This window comes from Lagenorhynchus albirostris, chromosome 8 (assembly GCF_949774975.1).
Source record: "Lagenorhynchus albirostris chromosome 8, mLagAlb1.1, whole genome shotgun sequence".
NCBI lineage: Eukaryota > Metazoa > Chordata > Mammalia > Artiodactyla > Delphinidae > Lagenorhynchus > Lagenorhynchus albirostris.
In genome coordinates, this window is record NC_083102.1 from 92,113,423 (window position 1) to 92,139,946 (window position 26,524).

The 26,524-nt window shown below is 37.3% G+C and overlaps 1 protein-coding gene across 2 annotated transcripts in view; it reads left to right on the forward strand.

Moving 5' to 3' along the window:
• The window catches only part of POU6F2 (POU class 6 homeobox 2), a 451,657-nt gene that overhangs the window by 83,146 nt on the left and 341,987 nt on the right, over window positions 1–26,524 (forward strand). The window contains exon 2 of one of the 2 annotated variants that reach the window (XM_060157347.1): window positions 6,401–6,572. In XM_060157347.1, the coding sequence (XP_060013330.1) occupies window positions 6,401–6,572 (172 nt within the window). Of the gene's footprint in view, window positions 1–6,400; window positions 6,573–26,524 lie in introns of those variants that run through there. The other variant, XM_060157348.1, reaches the window with a different exon arrangement.

Below are 26,524 nucleotides of genomic sequence, written 5' to 3' on the forward strand. Positions count from 1 at the left end.
CATGCAGTATCTGTACATGACCTCGCTCAGGTCTCGTATTTTTCCCTTGAGATACGTAAAGCCATGTTGGTACAGAATCCAAGAAGAAAGAGATGGTGATTCACCGCCAGTCATGCAGATGCTAAATCGGGATATCCATGAAGTCTCCTGAAGTTTCCTCAGTACTTCACTACTTCACTCTCGAAACCCAGCATTTATTTTGAGTTTTGAATGCCCTGCTTGATTTTCACAAATATTCATCTTCTTTATTTTGGGATGGGTTAAATAAAATGTTGGCCACACTAACTAAAAGTGGAGAGACGAGAAAGAAAAAACAGTTGTGAGTACTGGGTTGAAGTAGGCAACCTAGGTTGGGATCAGCATGTTGCTGTGAAAATCTATTGTGGGATTATCAAGGGTATACGTTTGAGTTTTGTAATTAAATTTATGTAATGCAATTTTTTGTCTGTTGAGTATTTGCTAAAAATGTGGGATTTCCAGCTTTTCTCAAAACAGTTTTTGTTTGCAGTCTAGGAAGTGACATTTAAAATAAAATTATCAGTGGTGGGTAAATTTATGGTGTTTTTAATGTCTTGTGATCTTCATTAATTTTCAGAATTTTCAACTATATTATACATATACATATAAAGAAAAATATGTACACATATAAAGAAAAAACATAAAAATAAACTATGGTCTTATTTCCAAAAGTCAAATAGAATATCTTTTTAAAACTTATTGATAGAAGGAGGAAGTATTGCATAATACTTAGAAAAATTAGAAATTCTTTGTAAGTTTTGGGGGAAAACATTCTTTGGTACATTAAATTTCATATTGAGAACTAACTTCCTTAACCTTAATAATATTTGGTAATTGGTTAAAGAAAGAGAAAAATTGCTTTTTCTTTCCATGGCTAAGGTAACAGAATCCACACTTGAAGTTTCCTTTTCCCCAAACCTGCTAAGGTCAACTTTCTTCCTCTTCATTCATTTATGATTTTGATTTTTACTTCTCAGTGGGAGAAATTAAATACAAAATGTGATGCCGTCTTTGCATCTTAAATTGTCTGTAGGTAATTTGTTCTGCTGATTCCTAAATTGAAATGTAGCATTTTAGGGGTGGGGGGAGGGAAACCCAATATACTTTTTTTTCTTTATAATGGATATAATTTTTCTATCGAGTTCTAGAAATAGATCTGTTGAGTGCAACTTTGCCCTACTCTGGCGCTTTGTGACCAAATGAATTGTTCCCTTGGATTTTTGAAGCCTGCCTGCCTGCCTATCTTATAAATATTTTCCTCAAAGCTGTTCTGATTGCCTGCTTCATAGTTGGTTTGTATGTACATAAAAATATGCTGGACTGAGTTCAAGCTCAGTTTAGAGGGGCGAGGGTATTTCCATTGCGTGGCTGCCACCGGACACGGATGTTTTGCTGAGTTAATAATAATCTCCCTATCTTTAGTTTCCCTTACTATAAAATGAGAATGATTATGCTTACAAAAACTCTGTTGGTTAAATTATTGAAGGCCTTTAGCTGAATTATATCTTTGTTTATCTGGTATTATTTTTAACAGCCTGGTGAAAGCCCAAGTCAAATTCTTTCCTTTGCACAGTGCCCTATATCTGCTCTTCAAGTAAAGGTTTTACAACAGAAATACATGGGGACATCCTTATTTAAGAATTAAAGGGTATCAGAAATTAGCACACAAAGAGAGTATTTACAGTTAGTATATACTAAGCTGTGTATAACTGTATATGAATAAATGGTAAGGAATATTAATTAGGTAAAAGAATGTAAGAAGCACTGGACAGATATGTACTTGTTGAAGACGTCTAGCCTATTATTATAGAATAGTTAAAAATTAGAACTGTAATTTACGTTAGCTGTAATCTAAGCAGGCACAGTCTAAAATGTTTCAAGAAGCACGAGATCCGTTAGATAATATACTGAAGACTAAGGAAAAGGTCTTCCATGGTCAGATAATTGTGGGAAGTGCTACCTTAGGCAGAGTTGAATTGATTTCTTTCCTGGTAGACTTTTCTGCTGTGTTTTCCACGTGGGTATGATTACAAAAATCCTTTATTGTAGAATCTCTTTTAGGACAAGTGTTCTGTGGAATGCACTTTGGAAAATACTGTTTTATTTTGACCCTTTCATTTTCCAGATGAGAAAACCGTGGGTGAGAGTGGTTAAGTGATTGCTAAGATTATGTAGAGCGTGACACTGTCTGATGTCCTCTCTACCATTCCCTGTCACCCCATGGATTTTACCTAAGCAGCGTCAGACAGAGAGGTGTTTTTTTTCTAGAGTCTGAAGAGAAGAAGATAGTATACACAGCATACTGTGGGAATTGGTTATCCAGGGTTTAACACCCTTCCCAGTCCATAATTCAAGTTCTGGGAAACCCCATGGGTTACCTAGTCCATGAGCCTCGGTTATTTTCACGCAGTAGAGGGTGCTGTATAAAAAGCTGCTGATCCTTGGAAATGAAATCTACTGGGGTTCAAAATACAGCCTCACCACTTATTAGCTGTGGGGTAAGTCACCTAACCTTTCTGAGTCTCAGTCCTTTTTCCCTAAAATGGGGTTAATACCTTGCATACTTTGAGTGACATTAAGTATATCTGAGGTGCCTATTTGGTAAAGGCATTCAATACATGCAATCTATTTTTATTTTTTAACAATGCACAAAGGAGGTTTAAATAATTGCTGTGTGGTCTGATGCTGACTGCAGTCCTTTCATTGTAGGACATGGTGAAAATTTTTGAGATTTTGCTAATGGAATCTACATCTCTTATTTCTTCTTTTTTTACTGTCTGGCTTCTTGGGTCTCTTATGACCCTTGTGAATTCCTGTATTGGCACATGCATCTCCTATTGCTTATACTTGACACGGTTCCATCTTGGACAAGTCCCTTTCTTCAGTCAGGGCCGATGAACAAACTGCAGAGAAGTCCCAACTTCTACCACTCTAGTTGTGACAATTTCAGATTTCCAAGTAAGAAGTCTTCACCCACTATTTTTTTGCCTGCACTAGCTCTTTCTGTTCCTATCTGCTGCTGCAGCAATCCTTGTACATGTGAAAGTTGTAGCTCTCTGACATTCCTGCAAGCACCCACGTCGGTGCACGTTGGAAATCCTTTCCTTACTCTGGGAGAAAGGATTTCACAGACTGACGTCACGTTTGGCAGGGAGAAAACAACTTCCAAGCCAAGTGCTGCTTGAAAGAGGTACGCCCACCCCAGTCGCTTATAAGACTGTGCTCAGGGGTTACTGCTTGTGACGCAGTTTCAAATGGACCCCCCAGTGGCTATAGCTGTGCTTAAAAGCTGTCTGCTCTCTGCCTCTCTGGGGCTTTGCTCTTTAACCATGTCATGCACATATATATGTGGCCTACAGCTGCATCATCGGAAAATGTAGAGCATTTTGTAGGATGAAAATCAGATGAGTACTTGGATGACAAACTCCTGAATTTTCAAAGCTCAGGTCACTGAGAGGCACTAGTTGGGAACCTAGCCGTGGATGAGGGTACCTAAAAGTAATTTAAAGAAGAGCTAATGGGCAGTGAGTATACGCCATCTGCCAGTACATGCTTTGCACACATCAGCCAGACTGAACATCTTAAAAGATTTAAGTGCACTTGAACTTAGGAGCTGCATTTCAGCTCCTCTATGGGATTCGGGATTCAGTTTGACCATTCACAAATAAAGCAGGAATAGAATATCCTTTTCTTAAGTCTGCCCAGGTACTCACTGATACATGCATAACCGTGTTTGGCTTATCACGAGGGTAGTGAATGTCATTGTAAACACAAGTCTACCATTAACACCATCTTCAAGAATGCTCCAATGAGCAGTGTGGCCACAGAGACTGGGTGTCTTAAAGGCATGAGTCACACCCGCTCCTTTAGATCAGAGAGATTGCGGACTCAACCTTTTATAAAGTAAAATAAATGCACTAGAATTTAAACCTGGTCCCTTTCCTTCATGTGAAGCTATGAGGTAAGGCAATGTTTCCTTTTCTACCTCACTCTGCTCTGCTTACCGAATCAGAAGACTCCAAACACGTGGTCTTTCTTAGATACATAGGAAAGAAATTGGGGGAAATTTGGAGACTTTTGTGTCTCCTTTCCCCTCTGCCTGCCCCATTCTCCTCCCCCCAACCCCCCATTTTCAAGCGCTCCAAACCTCCACCTCCAAACACAGTAAATGAAATGCTAATCTATCACCAGCAAATTTAGGCTGACAATACTGTGAATCGACCGTATTGATGACATTGATTACATTTCAAATATTTACACTACAGTGAGACAAGCCTAATTTATTCTCTAAAGAGTTCAAGGTAGGGCTCAACCGTTTCCGAGTGGGGGAGACAATGGAGAAATGTTTGTGGTTGCTATCTGCAATAATCTGATGCTGACAGAGAGTATAGTATTTTATTTAGTAATTAACAGTGTAAAGGGGAGAGAAGCTGTCATGTTGGTTCTTAAGCTGGAGAATGTGATGAAAGATGATATCTGCGATCTCATCCTTTCTACTTGTTTAGGATTGTCAGGATGAGAAATGTCAGCATTATGAAAGCTCGGCTCTGCTCTTGATATGATAAAACCCTTCAAAAGCCAGTCTTCCTCCATCCCTCGTCCCCCTCCTTTCTTGCTCTCTCTCTCTGCACTTGCTTTTTATTTATCCTGTTTTGTTAGATGGCAGAAATACAATTCTTTTCTTTCTTCCTATTATAAGCCACCATTTTTGTTTTATTATATGTTTCACAACCCCTAATGCCCCACTGAAAATTACCTTGTTAAATGACAGTGTTTCAAAGCCATGAATCCTTTCCACCATTCCCTCAGAGGTTTGAAACAGTCAACAGACTGTAAAGAATAAATAATAAAAAAGTATTGATTATTTTGATGACTGTGAGATTCAATTAAGTATTAATTTTGCCCTCCAGTGGACCTATCAAGGTATTCAAAAGGGAGGATTTGGCTCAGCTAAATGCGTGCTGAGTGCTTCAGACTTAAATAGGGAGAAAATGTGTTTACCTACAGTATTTGAAGAAGAAGTGCATTGATGCACAGAGTCCAATATTTAAGTGCTGTGCAAATTAAGCCCTGGTGACAGTGACATTGTTTTCCGTGGTATGAGTATTGACTAAAGAAGTGAATTTGATGACAGCTTAAACTATTTGTATTGATTAACATTTTCATAGATTATCATGTGTCATATCAAATTCACTTTTCAGGCATGAATACATTAAAAAAAAATAACCCCAGGCTTACCACAACCAATGTAATGATGGGACAAGACAGCATGCGGCCCTACCTGCCCCTGCGCTGCTCACCTGTCTCCTGCTCAGGAGCCATTTAAGCATGAACTTGGCAATAAATAGCTCCCAGAACACGCAAAAGGGGCACTTCCGGCTTTTCTCTCCCTTCTGCCTCTGATACCTGTGCCACCGCAATAGCATGCGTCTTAGTTTGCAAATGGAATAGAAGGCTGCCCTTGGAAAAATATTGCTGATCCTAAAATGCCCTCCTAACGAGCTGAAGATAAAGCAGATTTAAATTATTGGGGGGTAAAGTTTGCCTTTTCGGAGGTGATCTTTGACTTCTTTTTCTTTAATGCTCTGGGCATAGGATGCTCTAGGTATCCGAATTATTGAACAGAGTTTGTAAGTATTTTTCCAATTCCTTTCAAAAACTGTAAACCAATTTTCATCTCTTTTATTGTTTGCTTTCAAATGTTCATTTGATTTGGGGTCAGCTGCAGTCCCAAATCTGGGACCAGCGAAGTCAACTTCTAAGGGTGCTGCTAGAATTTACATAAGAAATCTCTTTCATTCCATTGAAAGCCTTTGGACGACTCTTTTCTCCCTGTCTCTTTTTTCTGCTCTTGGGATAGGGTTTAATTGCTTCTCCCCCAGGGAGAGGGCTTCCTAAAATAGCCCTTGGGTCCTCCCTAGGGTGCTCCTTCCTTTTGAGTCTGTTGCCGAAGTACAAACCCCGCACTTTCTTTTTTTTTTTTCTCTCTTCTTGCATTCAAGACAGCACAAGGTGTAAAAACATTTGCACAAAAGCACATCCCACAATTAAAGCTGTGTTGGTTAGGTTGCTTTCAAAGAAGTTTTTTCTTTTCTCTCTCTCTCTCTCTCTCTCTTTTTTTCCTCAGAAGCCTCCTGCATCTTTCTCATGCTAGTTGAGCTTTAATAGGGTGGGGAGGAATGGAGAACTCGGATCTGTAATAGCTCTTCACTTGACTGCAGCCAGCAATAACAGCGGGAGCAGTCAGAGATAAGAGAGAGGGGAGAGAGGGAGAGTCTGTGTGTGGAAGAGAGAGAGAAGAGGAGAGGGAGACAGAGGACACGCACACACTCAAGCAGCCACTTTTTTTTTTCCTCCCCTTCACTCTTTTCCCCCATCCTAGGATCCAATGATAGCTGGACAAGTCAGTAAGCCCTTGCTGTCAGTGCGGAGTGAGATGAATGCGGAGTTGGGAGGTGAGGACAAGGCTGCTACTTCAGACAGCGAGCTGAATGAGCCCCTGCTTGCGCCCGTGGGATCAAATGACAGCGAGGACACTCCCAGCAAGCTCTTCGGTAAGTCTGTCTAGGTCTTTCATTTCACTCCTACCATGATGTCCGGAAGAGCCATCCACGCCCTCACCCCCTCCTCTTTTTTTTTTTTTTTTTCCTGTTGTTCATTCAATTTTCTTCTAAGTACCAAAGAGGACCTTGGCATCTTGGAGGGGCTGAACCACCCCAGCTGATGAAGCCAGCTGGCTGGGAGGGTGTCCTCCAAACTTTTCCCAACCAGGAACTTCCTCCTGCCCCTTTGCACTGGTCAGATATTGCTAGCGTCCCCGGGCTAGAGATCATGGGGAAAAAAAGAAGAGGAGAATCATCGTCAGGAAATCAGTTCCATTGTGAGAATTGGTTAATGTTTATTGAATAAATATCGACTCGGTTTCGGGTTGCTTCGCAGCCTTTTGTTAAGGGGAAGGAGAGTAAAGAGTTATTATCTGTAGTCAAAAGACCAGAGAGGGGAACTGAAAAATATCAATACCGGTCATTCTCTGCCAGGTAAACAAAGGTGGCTACGGGAAGGGCACAAAGACATAACATTTTGTGATCACAATTAGAATGAACATCTCTTCTTTTAAAAGGGTGATGAGGGAAGAAAATAGGTCCTTGGCATCCCTCGCCTCGGCCGCTCTCCTTTAACAGAGGTTTATAGCCTCATCCTAATGTAGAGGCAGCCCAGAACCTTTTTAGAAATCTTCGTTTCGTAAACAAAACAAGAAGAAACAGAGTGCCACTCCAGCAAAGACATCTGTCATTCAAACAGATGACACTCTGTAAGCCAACTCAAGCAACTGTGATCTCTAATCAGAAAGGGGAGCAGGCTGTGTTGAGGCGCGTGACTGAGTGATGGATGGTGATAGATGTCTCTGCTGGGAAAGCACTTTATGGGATAGAGTGACATTAGGTTTTCAGAACAGTTGTTCCTGAAACACTTGCTTTTAATTATTTCCAAGTGTTTATATACTTCTGACATTAAATGTATATTATCTATACACATATATAACACATACTAACCTGTTCATACATATATATACTAACCTGATATATATATCTCAGAGATACATATGTATTGATCAGGCAGAGAACAGGTTAAAAGCTGTCAAGTGCCTGAACTGTAAAGAAACACAACATCATGGCATAGACTCCTTTATTAAGAAAGTCATTAATTCAGTTAAAAACATGAGCTTAAAAAATAACTATAGAAAAATGCAGCTTAGTTTGGCAACTCTAGGCCAGCTTCAACACAGGAGTGTTCCTCTGATTTTAAATACTCACTCAGTCAAACACTAGAGGAGTATTGCAGAGAAACTTTCTGTATCAAATTTTCTGTTGGTAAAATACTGTTTTGTAGTTAAGAGTATAGGAGATGCCAGTTTCAAGAAATTTTTTCATATGACCCTTTCTTGCAAAAGCGGCAATTCCACTTCTGACATAAATTTTCCATACCTAGGCATTAAGGTTTTAGTATTTTTACTTTAAAGAAATATTTTGTTGTAGTCTGAGTTTTTATCTGTGTAAGAAGAGTTATGTCCTAAAACACTCATTTCATTTCAAGGGGTTAGTGAGAGAAGGCAGATAAAACTGTGAATTGCAGGAAGGCAGAAGCCATGCTTCAGCCTCTTTGATGTTGAATATACTAATACTAAGCACTCTGACTTTTAAAAAGTAATCAATTGTGAATTCAACATAACTGAAGATAATGGATTATGTGTTCCTAAACTTTGCTTGCATTTTTTAAAAGTAAATGCTTTTTGTGGACTTTGACTTAAAACCTCAACTTGTTGTTGTTGGTTTTTTTTTTTCAAATAAACCAACAGAAGGGTAATTAATTTGGCTTCTCAACATTTGTTTAGATTTTCCAAGGTTGAAAATTGTCATAGATTTGTTATGTCACCTCTTACTGATTGGCATGTGTAAGCTTAAAAAAATCCAAGGTTGGGGGCGGGTCAAAGAAATTTGAATTAAAAGTTCTTTGAAGATATATCTTAAGTGGAATCTTTACGGGGTAACCTAAGGAATCATAGTGTAGTTTAGAAATCTTAGCAGGTTTTAGAAGGTACTCATCTTTACTTTGGAATACTCACCTTCTGAGTTTGTGTGAGAGAATCCAGCAAAATCTACATCTTATATCTACTATTTCTTGTTTATTCACTTTTATTTGGTCTCTAGAGTGCTTTTTAAACACAATGTGAATATTTTCCAGTTTCCTATTAGGTTAAAAGAAATCAGTAGATGAACAGTTTTGAAAACTTAAGAAAAAAAATTGGAGACAATTTGAGAAAGATAGAATAGAAAGCAGCCCAGAAGGATGCTTTTGCTTTTTTTTTTTCTTTTTTGCAAAGTAAGCTGTGATTTTATTGTGACATTCTCATCGATGGAAAATTAACTGAATATTCTGTCCATTTCATTTTACAGTAATCTTACCATTTATTATCTCATTGGTCTCTCAGGTTTCCTTAGCTACTGGTTCTATTATGCTCTCACCTTTTAATATTATTGGGACTTAGCATTAGGAACTCTAGTCTATGTAACTGGCTAAAACTTTCTAGTATAATTCTCAGAATTTTACTAGAAAGCAACTAGTTTACTACCAACTTTGGCAACACTTAATGGGTGGTAATTTAATGGATCATTATTTTACTTGACGTATGTTCAAGTTTTTTGTTTCCGTATATAGTTGTGATTATACTCTTCACTTGGTAATGAAGAACTATATTCTTCACGAATAACTGAGAGCGTCCAGGTTTATCTCTAAACAGTGCTTTTCTAACATACTCTCTCAAACCATCACTCTTACAGCATATTCATTGTATTTTTGAAAACTGAGCTTCTGGAGTGCAAGGAGCAGATTAAGACAAATTTTTTTTTGTATATCTTGGTCTGTTTACTTTTGTGGAGAGACATTTACCAGTGAGAGGAGACAAGAAGAGTTCCATTTTTTATTGTACACGAAATTTCAGTATAAATGGATTTCTTTGGAGTATAGTCCCCCTTTTGTGTCTTGTTGAAATTAGCAGTCCAGAGGACGTCTGTTTCTCTCACAGAATGGCACCTTCAGCCCAAAACTACAGGAGGAAGGCTAATACGGATGCCCTCTATGGATAAACAAAGGAAATTCCATTTGTTTATAAACAAATAAAAAGGAACCATTGGGCCTTTTTATGCTTCTCCTTAAATTGCACCTCTGCACTTTACAGCATCCAAAGGGAAACACACTCTGCAGAATGTTTCAGTGTTCTGAGCGGCTCAGAATAACAGAAGAAACCAGAAGCCGTATGCCAGCCTAAAGAGAAAGTTCAGAAAAGGGCCCTTGTGTTTTATAAAGTAATTACATCAGAGGTAATGTTTTGCTTAACTTGAACAGCCATGGAAACTAAAGTACACTTAGGAGGGATGAATCCTCATTTCATTGAGAAATGTGTGGTTAGCTCGTTCTCTGTGATATCATTAAGTGGTACATTATTTATTCTTGTAAAGCCTGTGGAATACCTCTTCCTTTTTCAGTTCCTGACTGTATTATGCAAAGCTCTGAGCCGTAGGAAACAGTATGGAGGAGAGTAGACTTGCACGTCGGGAGGTATTATCAGAGAATCTGGTTCTGTGTCTCCCTGTGTTTCAGCTGCGTGATCAGATGAGTGATACCATGCAGGGCTGGTCATTTAATATGTGATGAGTGATGTACATATCGGAAACCACTCTCAAAACTGGCCTTTGGCAAACAGTCTCAAAGGGATGAGGTTGCTGTGTTTCTCCAGTGACATTTATAGCACTCGTGTCAATGTTGTGCTTCAGTTTTAGTTATGCCCATCAAGAATTCAGTGTTCCACATTCAGTCAAGTTGGATGCTAAAATTCAAATGGTAGCATCAACAGCTTGGTGAGGAAAATGGCCCCAGAAAGGATAAAAATAATATATATCCCTAGAAAAAATATCTGTACTAAAGTTTTCCCATGCAGTCTCAGCAGAAGAAGTGAGATCGTATAAAACATGCACTAAATATTTTCTCTCATATATATTTGAAATTCCAAAGATGATTTATTAACAGTCCTCCTCCTGGGAATATTTTTATTGTTTCAAGTTGAACCTCATGATTGCTTTTCCTCAAGTCCCAACTACCTTGGGTGGCTGGGTTAGTTTCTTAGTGGTACCACACTGCACGGGAACTGGGCACACAGCTCTAAAGCCTTGAGCTGAGACATAAACAAACAAAGAAAAAAACCGTTTATAAACCTTGTGCCTGAAATAAAAATTGGTGGTTGGTTTTCTCTTATGATATTGTGTTTCTCTGGGTTAAAAGAAATTGCATGCAATGATACCTGTGAGGGTGGGTATTTTCAACGTCACTTATCTGTGAACTATTGCAAAAGGGTTGAAAGTTGGGTCAGTGATTCTTAGCTAGAAAATGCAGTATCTGTAGGGTTTTTCTTTTCCTTCCCTTTCCGTTATCTTTCTCATAGAAACATGTATTAAAAGATTTTTTTTTTTTTAAATTGCCATCCAGTTTGACTTGATTAGAATTTATGGCAGTGGAGTCGTTTCCAATGACAAAAGGATAAAGGACTAAATTGTCTGTCACCCCTTGAGGCAGTGGTCTCTGCAGGTCAGCGTGGAGGTCGTTGGTTGGGCGTTATAAGGACTGCACTCAGTGGTGAACCTGCCTCTTGCCTGTGCATAAGTGGAGGCCTTCATTATAGCATCACTCACTCTCTTTATTACTTTATTTAAACATCTTTCAATGCCTTGATATTTGTAATATTCTGATAAAATATGCTGGGGCCAAGTAATCAGTAATGGGGCTTAAGCCCAAGAGGGTTTTAGCTGGTAGTTGATGAGGAAAATTCCCTAGAGAAATAGATTTACTGAAAATATGAACCATGTTTCTGGATCTTTTAAAGTTTCAATGTTATAGCCATTGAAAATGCATACTATATTTTTCACTGAAGAGAGTGTGTTTTGTTAGAGAAACATTAAAACAGCATCTTTTAAAATCAACTAACTAATCCGAGTAATAGATTTGAGGCTAAACCAGTTATTTAAAAAAAAAAAAAGAAAGCAACCAGTAGAAACCTGTAACCTGTATTTGTGTAAGTAAATGAGATGCATGATAAGGTATTTGCCAAAAATCAATTATGGTTTCATACAAGCCCTTGTGGTGCTTCAAACAAGCCCTTGTGGTGCTGTTCTCTGACTACTGAGGGGGAAATGCACATTTAGAGACATTTCTTAACATTTAAGAAAATCTACTGCACCAAGGTATTTCTTTAAAAAGTCCAGTGTGTGTGTTTAGACAAATTTAGTGTCCCCCACTCCCAGAAAACATTGAGATACTGCACTGATAAATAAATCCACTTTAAATAGCATTAATGTGTAATCTTGGAAATAAAAGTAAATTCTTATCAAATGGCAGTGATGTTCAGACTTCACACCATGTTCGTTACATTGAGCTGTGTTCATTTCTATGGGGCACTTTGATGGAGGGAAGTGCACAATACATGATGTAAGATTCAGTGGGGACTTTCTCACTGCCTTCTTTTTCCATCTCTTTGCCATGCCTGGGGTACTCAGGTTAGACCTCTGTATAGAGAAGAAAGTTCTATATTGCAGTGTCTGAGGATGCTACTACCTGGTAACACATTAGTGAATCAAAATGCTGATACAGATTTACACTTTTTCTTTCATTTTGATTGCTAGGATGCTTATATTTTGTTGTCCTTGTTGTTAAATGGTGCTGTAAAAAATCTGAAAGAAGAGAAAGTATTAGAAATGACACTACTCTGTACCATCATCCCTTAAAATGATCCCATTGTAGTCTTTTTATCATCTGGGATGTTTTAACTTAAAGGTTACGTGGCATCATAGTGTTTTTGTAGTTCGTCCAGCTCAGTTTATGTCATAATTAATAAATAGAGGTGCATTTCGGTTTCAAGCTCCCAAGGCTCAGCCCTTAAGTAGATTGCTTTCTTTCCCAATTACCTGATTTAATGATAGAGTGAGCATTATTCTTTTTCAAGAATTGACCAAATAAATATTTTCCCCCACTTCAAAAATGAGATGTTAAGTGACTGTTGGCAGTGGACTTTGCTGGTTATTAGGCAGTAAACAGATAATTTGTGAGAGAGCAGATATTTTCTTTGATTGGCGACCTTGCTGGTTTATGTTTGGGGATTAATAATACATCAGACATTCACACATTAAAAAGAAAGTAGATGTGAAGGAGGAGGGGTAGAGGATGCAGTTCTGCCATGAGGCTGCTCCAGATTATCCGGGCCTTCCCTGGGAACGGGGGTGGTCAGAGGCGCCGGCATGCTTGCCCAAATATGCACCTGGCTCCACTTCACATGCTTCTTGATTTTCTTATGCTAAAGAAAAAGATAGCAAAGTGTTTATACCAAACTGGCACCCTGTCAGGGGGCAATCTGTGTAAAGTTTCCTGCTGTCAGGTTAATAAATTTTTAAAAAATATCCAAAGGCAGAGGTAGCTAGAGAAAGCTCATAGTAACAGTTGCCATTCTCCAGCAGATGGGTGGATGGGTTTTCTCTTTAACAGCCAACGTGGCTCTGGAATTTTCTCATTTGTTGTCTTCCTAGGTTCTATACTTCACTGGTGTTTTTGTTCAGCTTTCCTTTTATTAAAGCCATTTCAGTCTTACTTTTTAAATGTTTTCCCTTTTAAATTTACAATATCTTTTCTTTGAAAAGGAAATAGGTGAGCATACTTTGTTTCGAGATGGTATTTTACAGTTGCACATATACCTTATGCTATGAGTCTGAATGAGGTTCTAAATCTGTCAACACTGGGCTTTTCTTTGGGAATAGCTTCACGTAATGTTTATATTAAAATTCATTCATAAAGGAGTATTTGGGCTTTGGCAATATGGGGGCTTCTGATGAGGTGTGTTTATTAAGCCTGTTGACCTGACTCAATATTTTAAATGTAAACTCCCACCTTCTGCTTCTTAAAGTCAGAAGAAAATGTATCTAAAAAAATGATACAAGTGAACTTATTTACAAAAGAGAAATAGACTCACAGACATAGAAAACAAATTTATGATCACCAAAGGGGATAGCGGGAGGTGGGGGGGGAGATAAATTAGGAGCTTGGGATGAACATATACACACTACTATATATAAAGTAGATAAACAGCAAGGACCTACTGTAGAGCACAGGGAACTATACTCAATATCTTGTAATAACCTATAATGGAAAATAATCTGAAAAATAATATATATATGTACATATATATGTAACTGAATCACTTTGCTATACACTTGAAACTAATACAACATTGTAAATTAACTATACTCCAATAAAAAAAAATAACTGATATAAAAAAAAAGATAGTCCACCTGAAAAATAGTCAGATTTCATACAAATATGAAACAAGGGCACACTAGTTTGGTGACATCTCACTCTATGTTGTGGCAATATCGTGAGCTATGAAACATGGACTGTCTTTAATGCGAACACAGAGGTCAGGAAAAAATAACACTGAACCGCTTTTGGTTGAAGAAAGTTTGTCATTCTCAGAGAAATGGAAATTAACTTTTTGGGTAAGTGTTCAGAAATCATTCTGAAAAACTACCTAGTCAAGGCACATAGCTGCTAACTAGCTGCTAACATTCCTTTTTAATTGTTAACTGATACTTAAAAAAAAATCCTAGATGTTAGATGAATGTCTGTATTTCATCTGAGGATTTGAAAGAAAATCCGTGCTCCAACTTTTCTTAGTCAAAGAGCTTTTAAGGTCCTAGAGTGGCAAGAACATACTGGTTTTTATTTTCATTGAAAACTTAGCTACCTGGAACAACATAACTAATACAGTCTGCGTCCCTTTTATTAGAGGACTGTACTGCCATCAAACCTATTTGAAAATATGAGAAAAATGATCAGATTACAATTAGAGAAACTAAGTAACATCATTACATAACTAAATACATTAGATATACTAAATTCTTAAGAGGTTTGTCGTGCTGAAGACCATTTGAAAATGGGATTCTGTAATGAAACCTGCATTCCTTAAGATGGTGAATAATTAAAATAAAACCTGTTAATTCATCCTGAGAATGAGGTAGAATATTAAGATATTTTTAGGACACTTAGCATGTACCAATTATACCCGACATGAAGCAGTTCAACAATTTAATGAATGTATTTGTCCTGCTAGACATTGTTTGGTATTTGTAGTTTTCTGAGCATTTCTTCTTTTGCCGTGAAATAATCATATTTTCCAGATTGGTGTACTTTCCAAATATCTTATGTTATTTTCATTTCATCCTATTAATGAGAAAAAAAAACAATTGTGATAAAAGTTTGTGAAAGCCAAGAAACCCATATTTAAAGATTAGTATTAATATAGTGTTTTAAAATAACAATGCACATTTTCCATTTTCTTATCATTTTCATACTTTATTTTTGTTTTCCTGTATTTTCTTTCTTAGGCACTGTGAATGCACAGTGACTAAATGTAGCACTACCCATGTAAAACATGTGTGTCTACTGTGTGTTCATATTTTCTCCTGTCTTCATGTGACACTTCAAATTGTCTTGCTAAATTTGTTGTATGAATGTATTTTCTCTATCATAAAATTAAAGAAGTCTAATTTATAATAATAAGCTTTTAGTTCACTCTATCCATACATCACTTAAATATACTTCTCCTATGTATATTTTAAAAAATAGTTTCCAGATAAACGTAATAAAATTAATAGCTTGCCAATAAAGGACAACTAGTTATATTATAGTATTGCTTCAGGCATAGTTGGGCTTAATCCAAGTTCCAGTATCTTCTTTGAGGCTGCTATTCACTGAGCAGAGGAGACAACAGGATTTCTTAGATATTGTGCAGTTTAATTCAGTAAAGAGATTTGGGGTTTTCTGCACAGTTTGATTTATATGGAATAGATATACATTTTTAAAACATACAAAACTTGCCCATGCTAGACAAGATGCTAAATTTTGGGAACTTAAATATTTGTCTACTTGTGGGATATGCATACATTACAATATAAACATTTCTTTTTCTTTTTTTAAGTAAAAGGCATTGGTGCAAGAGTTAGTAAGCGTAATTTTGGTTACACATTCCTGTAAGAATTCCATGTGCCTAAATATACATTTACATATACACATATCAAGATAGGATGGATGGTTGATATGATTTAAAAAAATCATTTTTGAAACATTTACTGTTAAAATAGTGTGGTGTAATTAATCTCCTTTTGCAGTTCTTGATGGCCATATATGTGGTGATTTGTCTTTTACTATCAATATGGCAGGATTTTTTTCGATAAATTAATGGTTTGGGGTTATCGCACATCACTGTTAAGGTAGAAGAGGAGCTAAAGGATTAATCTGATTTAAAAATGCAAACATTTGAAGCTACTTAAAAAGCATGAAAAATTATTATTGCAGAGTGAATTTTTGCCAAAACCAACTGAAGGTAGAAGAAAATAAAAAATCGAATAGAAAAACACATTTTCCTGTATTAAAAAATGTATGGACGCAGAAGTGGTCTGTGGGGTGAAATGCCCTTTTACAAACCTGCATTTTTTTCTTTAGTATATCTAATTTCTTTTAGCAAAATAGAAATATGTCCAAAAGGAAATATCCAGTTTTCAAAATGAGAAGCATGAAAGGAATATCAAATAAAGCTAACATTTTAATGGCTCCATTTAATTATATTTATATACTGCACTGTTATGTACGCATGGGTAAGTGTTCAGAATAGGGATCATCTTGATTATGAGGGAAAACTTTCACACACTTTTGGGAAGAAACGTACATCATTGTTTTGGGTGTAGATTGGCTCATCTTATTCTGACTTCTAAAATTAAGGCAAGTTTTATTCTTAAGAGATACCTAAGGAATTGTTCAAATTTTCAGGTATACTGGTCTATTTCTTTGCTTTAGTTTGGGATCTTTACTTCTCCTATTATATTCCACGCTCATACTAATTCCGTAACAATCCAATAGGAATCTGCAGGCAATCAGAAAAGTGTTAAAACTAAGCATCGCTTTAAAAGGGATTAATGTCTACAGCTGCCTGCTTAAAAAAACAAAAAACTGGTCAGATTGGAGATTGCTGATGGCATTGAGATGGTTGTACTAGCCTAGGATGGTAGCTACCCATCTTGGCATTTGTAGTGTATCAATATGTTTTTATAATGATGCAATAATCTGAACCCTGTAACAGTTTATGGTCCTTCTGAGAATTCTTATGGATTCTTAGAGTGACAGAGGTCTGAGAAAAGATCTTGAAAGCTTTCACAAAATCTGGCTCGGTGACAGAAAGCTAGCATGAGTGTGATTTAGCTGCTAAGGAATCCTATTGACTGGGAACATCATTAAACTTTTAAGTTAAAACTAAACCCACAAGACAAATGGTAGATATGAAGGATGAAGCGTACCCAGAAGGATGGCAGAAATTAAAAAGTGCTGAAGGGTCTGAGATAAAAGGCAAAATTCAGCAAGCTCAATGCTGATCTGCATATCCTACTTAGGAAAAGGATTTTTGTTTGTATACTGTTCTGAGTAGTGCCATGTGCCCTGGAAATTGGCATGAGTGCATTCTGGAATCTATCAGACTTCGTGGTTGCTTTTTTAATTTTCCCTGGCTATTTTTAGTCCATGATAAATAAAGAACTTGAATTTTGAATCTAGGACCCGTGAGATATAAAACCAGAAGCAGCAGGAAATAACCATGACGAGTAACTTCACATCAGTATATGCCCACAGACACCAATCTACTTAACATTGGTAATACCGCTAATTTCTCTGGGCTTTTTAAAATACACTTCCACAGGAGCTCTCAAAACCCATAAAAGTGTGGCATGTAAAGTAAATTGTTTGTCACTTGCCGACGACCTGCCATATTTATTGTCAGGAGAAATGGACATTCGTTGGGAGAGCAGTTGTTAAAGGCCAAACAGTTTTTAAAGATAGCAAAGATACGTGAGGGTTTTCCTTTTTCTAACAATGAGCCACCCCTTCAGACATCAAAAGACAAGATAATAAGACACTTCAAGCACAATTCAAGATTATATTCAACATCTAAAGGCTCATCTCTTGTCAGTTTGCATTTACTCTCTCAGGGATGTGATGCTTCTATCATCTTTCTGTCAAGAGGAGTCTGGCAGAAGAGGCGAGAGCTCTTATTTCACACACTTAGGGTTTTTTATCAAATAGCCCACACTCGTTCTGATTCAGCCAAAATGGGGGGATAATTTGAAGAAGGTCATGCACAAGCACAAAAACCTCATATTGATTTGTGAGATTAGAAGGCATTAAAATTGCACGTTTCTGTTAGTTGTCAAGATGTTTTGTCAGTTTATTTGGTAATACACTTTTGCAGCCTGGAAAAAAAAGAGGACTTAAAATTTTCAAATAGATGGCTGAAAGCTAAAATTTTTCCTTTAATGTGACCATATTTGAACATTTAACAAGTGAACGTAAAAATCATTTAATGCTTTTAGTTTAACAATATTTGAAATTAGCTTATATAATGAAATACTTCATGCAATGTAAAAGCAAAATAGCACAATTATACCTGTCAGAGGAAAGAAATATATGTATGAAATCAGTTTTTAAACACTTTAAAAATTGATTTCGTATATTTAATATATAGGTAAAAGGTGATGACATTTTCAATATAAATGTAATTATGAGGTTAGTTTACAACGGTTATCAAATTTTTAACATTTTGTACTCTTTGAAATTACAGTGCCATTATATTTGTCATTTTATGCCATTCTTACTATATGTGCCCTTTTCCAGAGAGGGTACTAAAGAATAAATAAAGGAGTTTTAAAGTTATTATTATTATTCCCTGTCAAAATTCATCACATTTCCTCCTTAGCTCTCTGACAGTCACAAAGCCATACAAAGAAACATTCTAGTTTTATTTTTTCCTGGTGAGTGGGACAGGAGCAGGTCTATAGGAGTTAGAAGAACCAGCTTTTCCTCTCAAAATATAACAACTGATGAAAATAAAACCATGATATCCTGGGATCATTTCTGTATTGGATCTTTGAAATTACTTTTCCTAGGAATATTCATCAACTCTATGTGTCTCCATTTCTTATGTTTCTCTTCTTTGCAGTAAGTGTTTTGAAGCCGACTTTCTTACTTTTGTGCTACTTTCACATATCAAAACAAAGGAGGTGTACCTATATACCATGTAATTATGGCATGGTGTAATAGAAATGAAATGCATAATTTGTCCTATTTCTTACTTGGGTCTTTTCTATACTATACAGTTTATGCATTTTACATTCAACTAAGTGAATTTATCCACTCAACAAATATTTGTGAGTATCTGTTTTGTGGCAGGAGCTGTCCTCTGAGGACCCAGTGGAGAATACATCAGACAGGATCAATCACCTAGTCTAGCTCACCACTCCAGGTTGGAAAAATGAACAAGACAGGGTTGCCCCACCCTCAAATAGCCCACAACCAACACTATACATTGACATTCTCTTTACTTCCTCATGTCCTAGGACTCTTCAGGAAATCTTAATCTTCAATGTCATGCATTTCAGAAGTTGTTTGTTGGTCATAGCCTAAACATTTAGAAAAACTATCATCTCCAAAAAGTGAGGAAGAAGAGAGGATTATGAAGTGATTTATGACAGATGACATTCATAAGGTTTTCATTAGTTTGGTGCTCGTGATGTAAAACACAAATGCAATTTTTTAGCAATTGTCTCTTAGTCATGTGCAAAGGGAACAAGAAGTGGATTTATCTTTTTCTCTCCTGCCTTTATTCTCCTTCCAAGATTCTTGTTTGTTTATCATACAATAAAATTTAGTAGGGCAAGCTCTGGAGTAGGCTGGTTGGATTTGAGCCTGGCTCTGCTACCTGTCAGCTGGCTGGGCAAGATACATGTTTAAGCCTCAGCTTCCCTGCCTCTAAGTGAGTTACTGATGGTACTTACTTCATAGAAAAGTCTTGAGGTTGAAATGAGGTGTAGAGCCTCACGTGTAGAGCCCTATTGAGTGCCTGGAATGTAACCAACACCTAACAAATACCAGCCGTACTTCACTTTTATTAAGAGTTGAAAATGAACTTGCCATTTTTAGAAAGAATTTGATTAATTTTTAGCAACAGATATCAGAAAACCAACAACCAAAATTCTGAGGTATTTGGAATTAGCCATGCTTCTTCCTAAGGAAGCATCAGCATTCAGGGTTCTCTTGGACAAAGAAAAATTTTGTGCATCTTTCCTCCTGATGACAACACCCCTTCCTTCTTCAGGAATATTAGTCACTGCTTACTCCCAAGTCCATTCAGGGCAGGATTCAGACTTATAGATAGATGACAAGCAGGTTCTAGACGGGGCAGTACTTCACGATCTTTGTCTTGGAGAGCCTGTGGGCAAAGTGGTGAGCAAGGATACAGTTCTGTATCTTACTGTTTTCTAAATTTGAAACGTTGGAGTGTGCAAGTCTTTCAAATCATAGAGATTTTAAAAATAATTTTGGCCGTGGGAAGTGATATGAAACCATATGTCTGTGGGTGACAGCAAATGCATCTCTAACTTATGGTTCAGTCGGATACCTTGGTGGCGGGCTGCCTTTGGGTGGTGTCCCTCCGAGGTGGACAGCTGTCTCTCTGATGGAATTTGCTAGCTCTCCAACCAAGCACTTATTCCTTTCCACCTTGACCACATTGTTGCCAAAATGAGGAATGTAGCATTGGCCTCCAATTAAGTGCTCAGAGATCTTTCAGAGGATGATTCTGTGACCTCATCCAGGTGAGCTACACAAAATTTCAGAGAGAGAGAAACGTCCCATTGAAATCACGTGAAGCTAGGGGAAGAAGCATACAGCAGAAGGATTGTAACCAGGGTTTGAATCACTGCTCTTGACCTACACACAGGGGTATGACTTCTTGTGCCTCTATTTCCTCTTCTGTAACATGAGAGTTAGAATAACAATCCAATAGGGTGTTAAAGGTTATAGAAAGGAAGGCAAGTAAGGTGCCTGCACATGGGGGTGTTTAATAAATGTAATACCAAATGTATCTTTCCGATACACTAAGAAGTGACCCTGTAGAGAATGTGGATCAGATATTAATGATCAGATGAGGCAGGGATTTTGAATGATCAGATCTGCTTCCCTAATCTTTCTCCATAAAAGCCAGAGCTCAGCCTGGAAGTGGAGAGAATAATCTCTGCTTCAGAAATAAAGTGGATTCAATTAGGCTGTGTGTCTTCTCTGCCCTTGCGAGGAGCTCTTTTCTGCCTCAAAAGTAAAGCACTTCTCTCCAAGCGTTAGTTATATGTTAGTTATGTGTTGGTGAGGTATTGGAACTTGGCTGCAAGTAGAAGTCCATGGTATCTTCATACCTTTGGGTATTTTTATAGCCAATGTTTAATTAGGATTTTCTAATCTTCAAGAATGAGCCCTTCATATTTTTTTTAAAAAGTAATAAACCAAAAATAAGTCTACAGTCTCAAAAATCTTTCAGTGTAATACCTCTAAGAATTGAACATGCTGTGAATATTTGAGTAGACTAAATTGACATTTGAAGTCATATTTGTGGGGAAATGTGTTATTACCTTTATTAAGGATATTTAGAGAATTTTGATTGAGATTACTGAAACCTGCTTCCTTTTATAGATGCCACAGTAGTCAGGATCACCAGTGGAACGCCTTTCTGTGTTTGTTGCTGTTGTTACTGTGGTAACCCCACATATTTTTAATTATATATTTTTTCATGCCTTATGCATATTTATCAGAAATTATTGGCACTTCTAAAACCACGTCGTTAACATGTGTCAATTGATGTCGATAAATATACCATGATATTGAAAAATATAAAATCATGCTTTCAGATTGAATTAACGTACGTTTGTGTTCATATTAAGTAGAAGAGACAAACTCTCCTTGAAGCCAGTGGCAGTGATCATCCTCTTCATATATAATGTGTCTATTCGACAGTTTTGACTTTCTTCTCTGAGTGTATGGGATATTCTGCCCCTTGCCTGTACCAGCTTTTATTACCGTGGCCTCTGTGGATTTCTTACTGGGTAAACAAACAGATCTGTTTCCACTTGGTTGTGCCACTGGGTAATGTCAGCATGGAAAGGTTACTGTTGGCAAAACTAATACAAGATTTGGCTCTATTGCGGGGTTTATATTGTACAGAGGGAATAAAACCCACCTCTTCATGCCGTGCCAGGAGTCGGGTACAGATTTATTTATTGAGCATCTCATCCAGCGCTTATGTGCATCTCCCAGGCCATTCCCTTCTGGCCACCGCCCAGAAGATTCTTTCATCAAGCACTGCCCTCTACAGCTGAATCTTCCAACTTTTCATCCTTTAATAAAAAGTTGCATTCTTAATCTGTCCTAACTAAAAGTCAGTGCTTAGGAGAAGAATTGCTGCTTCTATGTAAGACTTGTTTTTTTTTTATACTGATTTCTCTGCCTTTATGTTCCATGGTGGTTCAGAAATCTTCCATTCCTCAAAATCCTCAAGACATGAACAGTCTTACACACGCCTAGGAATTTGTAGTTTACCTTCTTGTTTAAATATTGAAATAGACTTGCTTACTATTAGGCTTTCTTTAAGGTGATCTGCCCCAAGAAAATGGCTATGCTTTTATGCTACCCTCTGAAAGGACATCTTGCTTCTTGGTCTTCTTATCCTTCAGAGGTGCATTTTTTCCTATGAGTTATGAACCTTTTAGAGAAAAATCTATGGACTCTATATAGCAGCACATGTTAACTAATATCACTTCATTTCATTTAGGTTAAAGAGGCCAGGTGCAAATAACCATTTACTATCTTGATGTGTTCTCTAAGTTGCTTATAATGAACTCATTGAGGGGTTAATTTATACAAAAACATTTATTGTGTCCCAGTCTGCTGCCCACCCTTTTTTGTGGTCAAAAATATTTGGGCCAAGCTTCCTGCTTTCCCACATTACAATGAATCTTGCCTTCTCTTGCTTTCTGACTATTCTCTCATTTTTTACCCCCTTTTGCATCCATTTCCAGTGTTCGCCTAGTATTATAATGACTTGTGCATTTGTCTGCCTCCCATGTTGGGTAGTAAGCCCCCAGAGGACAGGTAATAGATCTTGCATATATTAAGTGCCAGATAAATGTTTTTTGAATCAAACTGCTTCTGAATTGGATGTTTCTGGACATCATCCACTCTTGGTAAATACTTACTTGAATAGTAAGGGGAAATAGACTCTACCCACAGGAGTCTACTGTTCAACTAAAGTAAGAGTGTGTGTGTGTGTGTGTGTGTATGTGTGTATTAACAAAAATGAATAGCAAAACAAAGGTAAAAAGTGTTCACGTATTCAGCAAATATTTATTGAGCACCTTTGTGCTAAGTGTTTTACTAGGTGCTGAGAAAACAGTGATGAATTAGACAGAATTGAATTTTTTTTTTCATGGAGTTTACAGATGATAGGAAACTCAGATATTAAACAATGATGGCCCGGAAATTTAGTAATTTACCATTGTGAGAAATGCTCTGCAAAAGTATTGTATGCTATAGGAATGAATAATAAGGGGATGTGACTTAGTTTGAAGGTTCAGGTGTGATGGTGGACATTGAGTGGACAGTATTTGGATATTACTTTGGCAAATTACACCTCTCCAATTGGATACAGTCTTGGTGGAACTATCAAACAAGATGTTCTATCTTCTCCTGGAGAAAGGAATTGTATGTGCCCCAAAGTAGACAGTCAGGTGCTCTCTCCTGGGAGTATCACTCTTGAACTGAGTGACCCCAGGACTGAAAAACAGCTAGAGCACGTCTAGATGGTGGTGATCCCAGAGACTGTCCCTAGTTTTTAACACCTTGATTCCTGGAAGAGTCTTTGTTATCATCTTTTCAGAGATCTAGATCAATAGCTTTTTCCTTTGACCCTGTGAGCTACCCCCCCTAGCCACAACAAGGGCTTTTCTCTCCCTTTCTCTATTTTGCGTAAGTAAGGACCTAGAGATTATCATACTAAGCGAAGTAAGCCAGGCAGAGAAAGACAGATATCATAATGATATCACTTATATGTGGACTCTAAAAAAATGGTACAAATGAACTTATCTGCAGAACAGAAATAGACTCACAGACATAGAAAACAAATTTATGGTTACCAAAGAGGAAAGAGGGGGAGGGAGAAATTAGGAGTTCGGGATTAAAATATACACATCACAATATATGGAGTAGATAACAACAAGGGCCTACTGTATAGCACAAGGAGCTGTACTCAATATCTTGTAATAACCTATAATGGAAAAGAATCTAAAAAAGATAATATGTGTACGTATATTTTCTTTCTAAATATATATAAATCTTTTTATATATATATATATATATATATAAATCACTTTGCTGAACTGAATCAATGAATCACTTTGCTGTACACCTCAAACTAACACAACATTGTAAGTCAACTGTATTTCAATACAAATTTTAAAAAAGACTAAGTTCATGTTACCTGCAACTGAAGAACTCTTATTCTGGTTATGCTCATGATCTCCAGAGCTGCATTTAGAGAAGACATTTTTCTAAAATTGATATCTCAGAGTTAGAACAGAGAAGCCATTCCTTGGGCAAACAGCATGGGCAAAGGAACAGAGTGAGAGAGTTTTGTTCAGCTGCAACTTTATAGGATGGGAGTAAAGAATTAGGTGTTCCTGGTAGAGGAAGGGGTAGGGCCAGGTGACCGTTCATCACAGATACTGAAATCTGCCCTCGGAATTAGCAAAGCTGGCAGATCTTGAGGGACACTATGCAGGCTAACATTCTACAGCTGCCTTCCATTCCTCCTGCCTAGTCTGGGACCCAGTCAGAGCGCCCACCACCAGCCCTAAGTGTCTTCTACTAAATTTTGATTTAAAGTACCACTGATTCTTTTTTTTTTTAACATCTTTATTGGAGTATAATTGCTTTACAATGGTGTGTTAGTTTCTGCTTTATAACAAAGTGAATCAGCTATACATATATCCCCATAGCCCCTCCCTCTTGCATCTCCCTCCCACCCTCCCTATCCCACCCCTCTAGGTGGTCACAAAGCACTGAGCTGATCTCCCTGTGCTATGAGGCTGCTTCCCACTAGCTATCTATTTGACATTTGGTAGTGTATAATATGTCCATGCCACTCTCTCACTTTGTCCCAGCTTACACTTCCCCCCTCCCTGTGTCCTCAAGTCCATTCTCTACGTCTGTGTCTTTACTCCTATCCTGCCCCTAGGTTCTTCAGAACCTTTTTTTTTTTTTTTTTTACATCACATATATATGTGTTAGCATATGGTATTTGTTTTTCTCTTTCTGACTTACCTCACTCTGTATGACAGACTCTAGGTCCATCCACCTCACTACAAGTAACTCAATTTTGTTTCATTTTATGGCTGAGTAATTTTCCATTGTATATATGTGCCACATCTTCTTTATCCATTCATCTGTTGATGGACATAAAGTACCACTGATTCTTAAAGTACACATACTCTAGTTACAGTGATACAGTTGTTCTCATTATCTATTGCTGCATTACAACCCACATCAAAACCTCATGGCTTAAACAGTAACATTTATTTTGCTCCCAGATCTTCAGTTTGGTAAGGGATTGGTAGAGGCAGTGCATTTCTCTTCCACATGGTTTCCACTGAGGCTGTTAAAAGGCTGGGGTTTGGAATCGTCTGAAGGCTTGTTTTTTCACATGTCTGGTGGTTGATGCTGACTGTTGGCTGGGACCTTATCAGGGGTTGTTGACTGGAATACCTACGTGTTTCTCCATGTGACCTGGGCTCCATGTGACCTGGGCTTCCTCACAGTATGGTGGTTGAGTTCCAAGGGCAAGCAATGAAAGAGAGAGAGAGAGACACCGGGTGGAATCTGGCTTTCATAAACTAGAGTTTTCTAACCTGTCCTTGGAAGTCAACAGCATTACTTCCACCACTTTCTGTTCATTAAAATTGAGTCATTAAGGTGTTCTCATATTTAAGAAGAGGAGAATTAAGCTCTACTTTTTTGATAAGAAGAGTGTCAACAAATTGCGGACAAGTTAAAAAACCACCACAAAGGCAATATTATTTCTGCACATCTATTTCTTTCCTCTCTGATAAATTAAAATAAATAAATGCATTTTGGAGGCACTGTCCTCTTATTTAGTGAACAAATATTCCTAATGAATTAAAAGACCTTGTTTGAGGCAAGGTTAAACAGGGGGTAACTTAACCATTTAATGAGCATAGCTCAATATCTTCTAGATATTTGTGTGTTTATTCCTACTGAAACTTTTATCACTTTCATTTTTCTCATAGAGACTAAGAGGTTTAGTTTAGATTTTGGAAACTGAGTCTTTATAAACATGAAAAAAATAAAGGAAGTCTCATCTTAGGGTGTCAGGGGCAGATGGAAGATAGAATCTGGAAGACCACTATGTCCACACTTATGACAGACCATTGGTTATAGCAAGTGAAAATAGATTTCCCAAACCTAACATATTAAGTTCAATACATTTCTCTTTGGTAATAGCAGACAGAAATTTCAGTTACAGTAAACCATTTCTGAGCCTTTATGTGTACCACTAGACATTCTAAAGAAGGATGAGCTGGTGAAAGAAAGTTGGTATGTTTGAAGTCATTTCATGTAACTGTTGTCATTTATAAGAAAATTGTCTGTACCACAATTTTCTAACCACATTTAAAAATTAAATAAATTCTACATTTGAGGGGTTTTACCTCAGTTTTTTCTGGTTATGTCTAGGATACTTCCTCTTCAAGCATCTTGAATTCTTATAAAAGTTGATTCCACATTTTCTACTGTCTCATAATTTCTATAAAAAAGAGTCATCAGAAGCAAGAATGGGTATTCTGTGCTTTAGACAGATGGAGATATAAACGAAGCATAAGCTTCTTTCTGATTCTGTTGAGGAAATTGAGGGAGCAAGGAACTACATTGAAGCTGTGGTTATTTTACATATGGACTCAGCAAATTAAAATGTGCA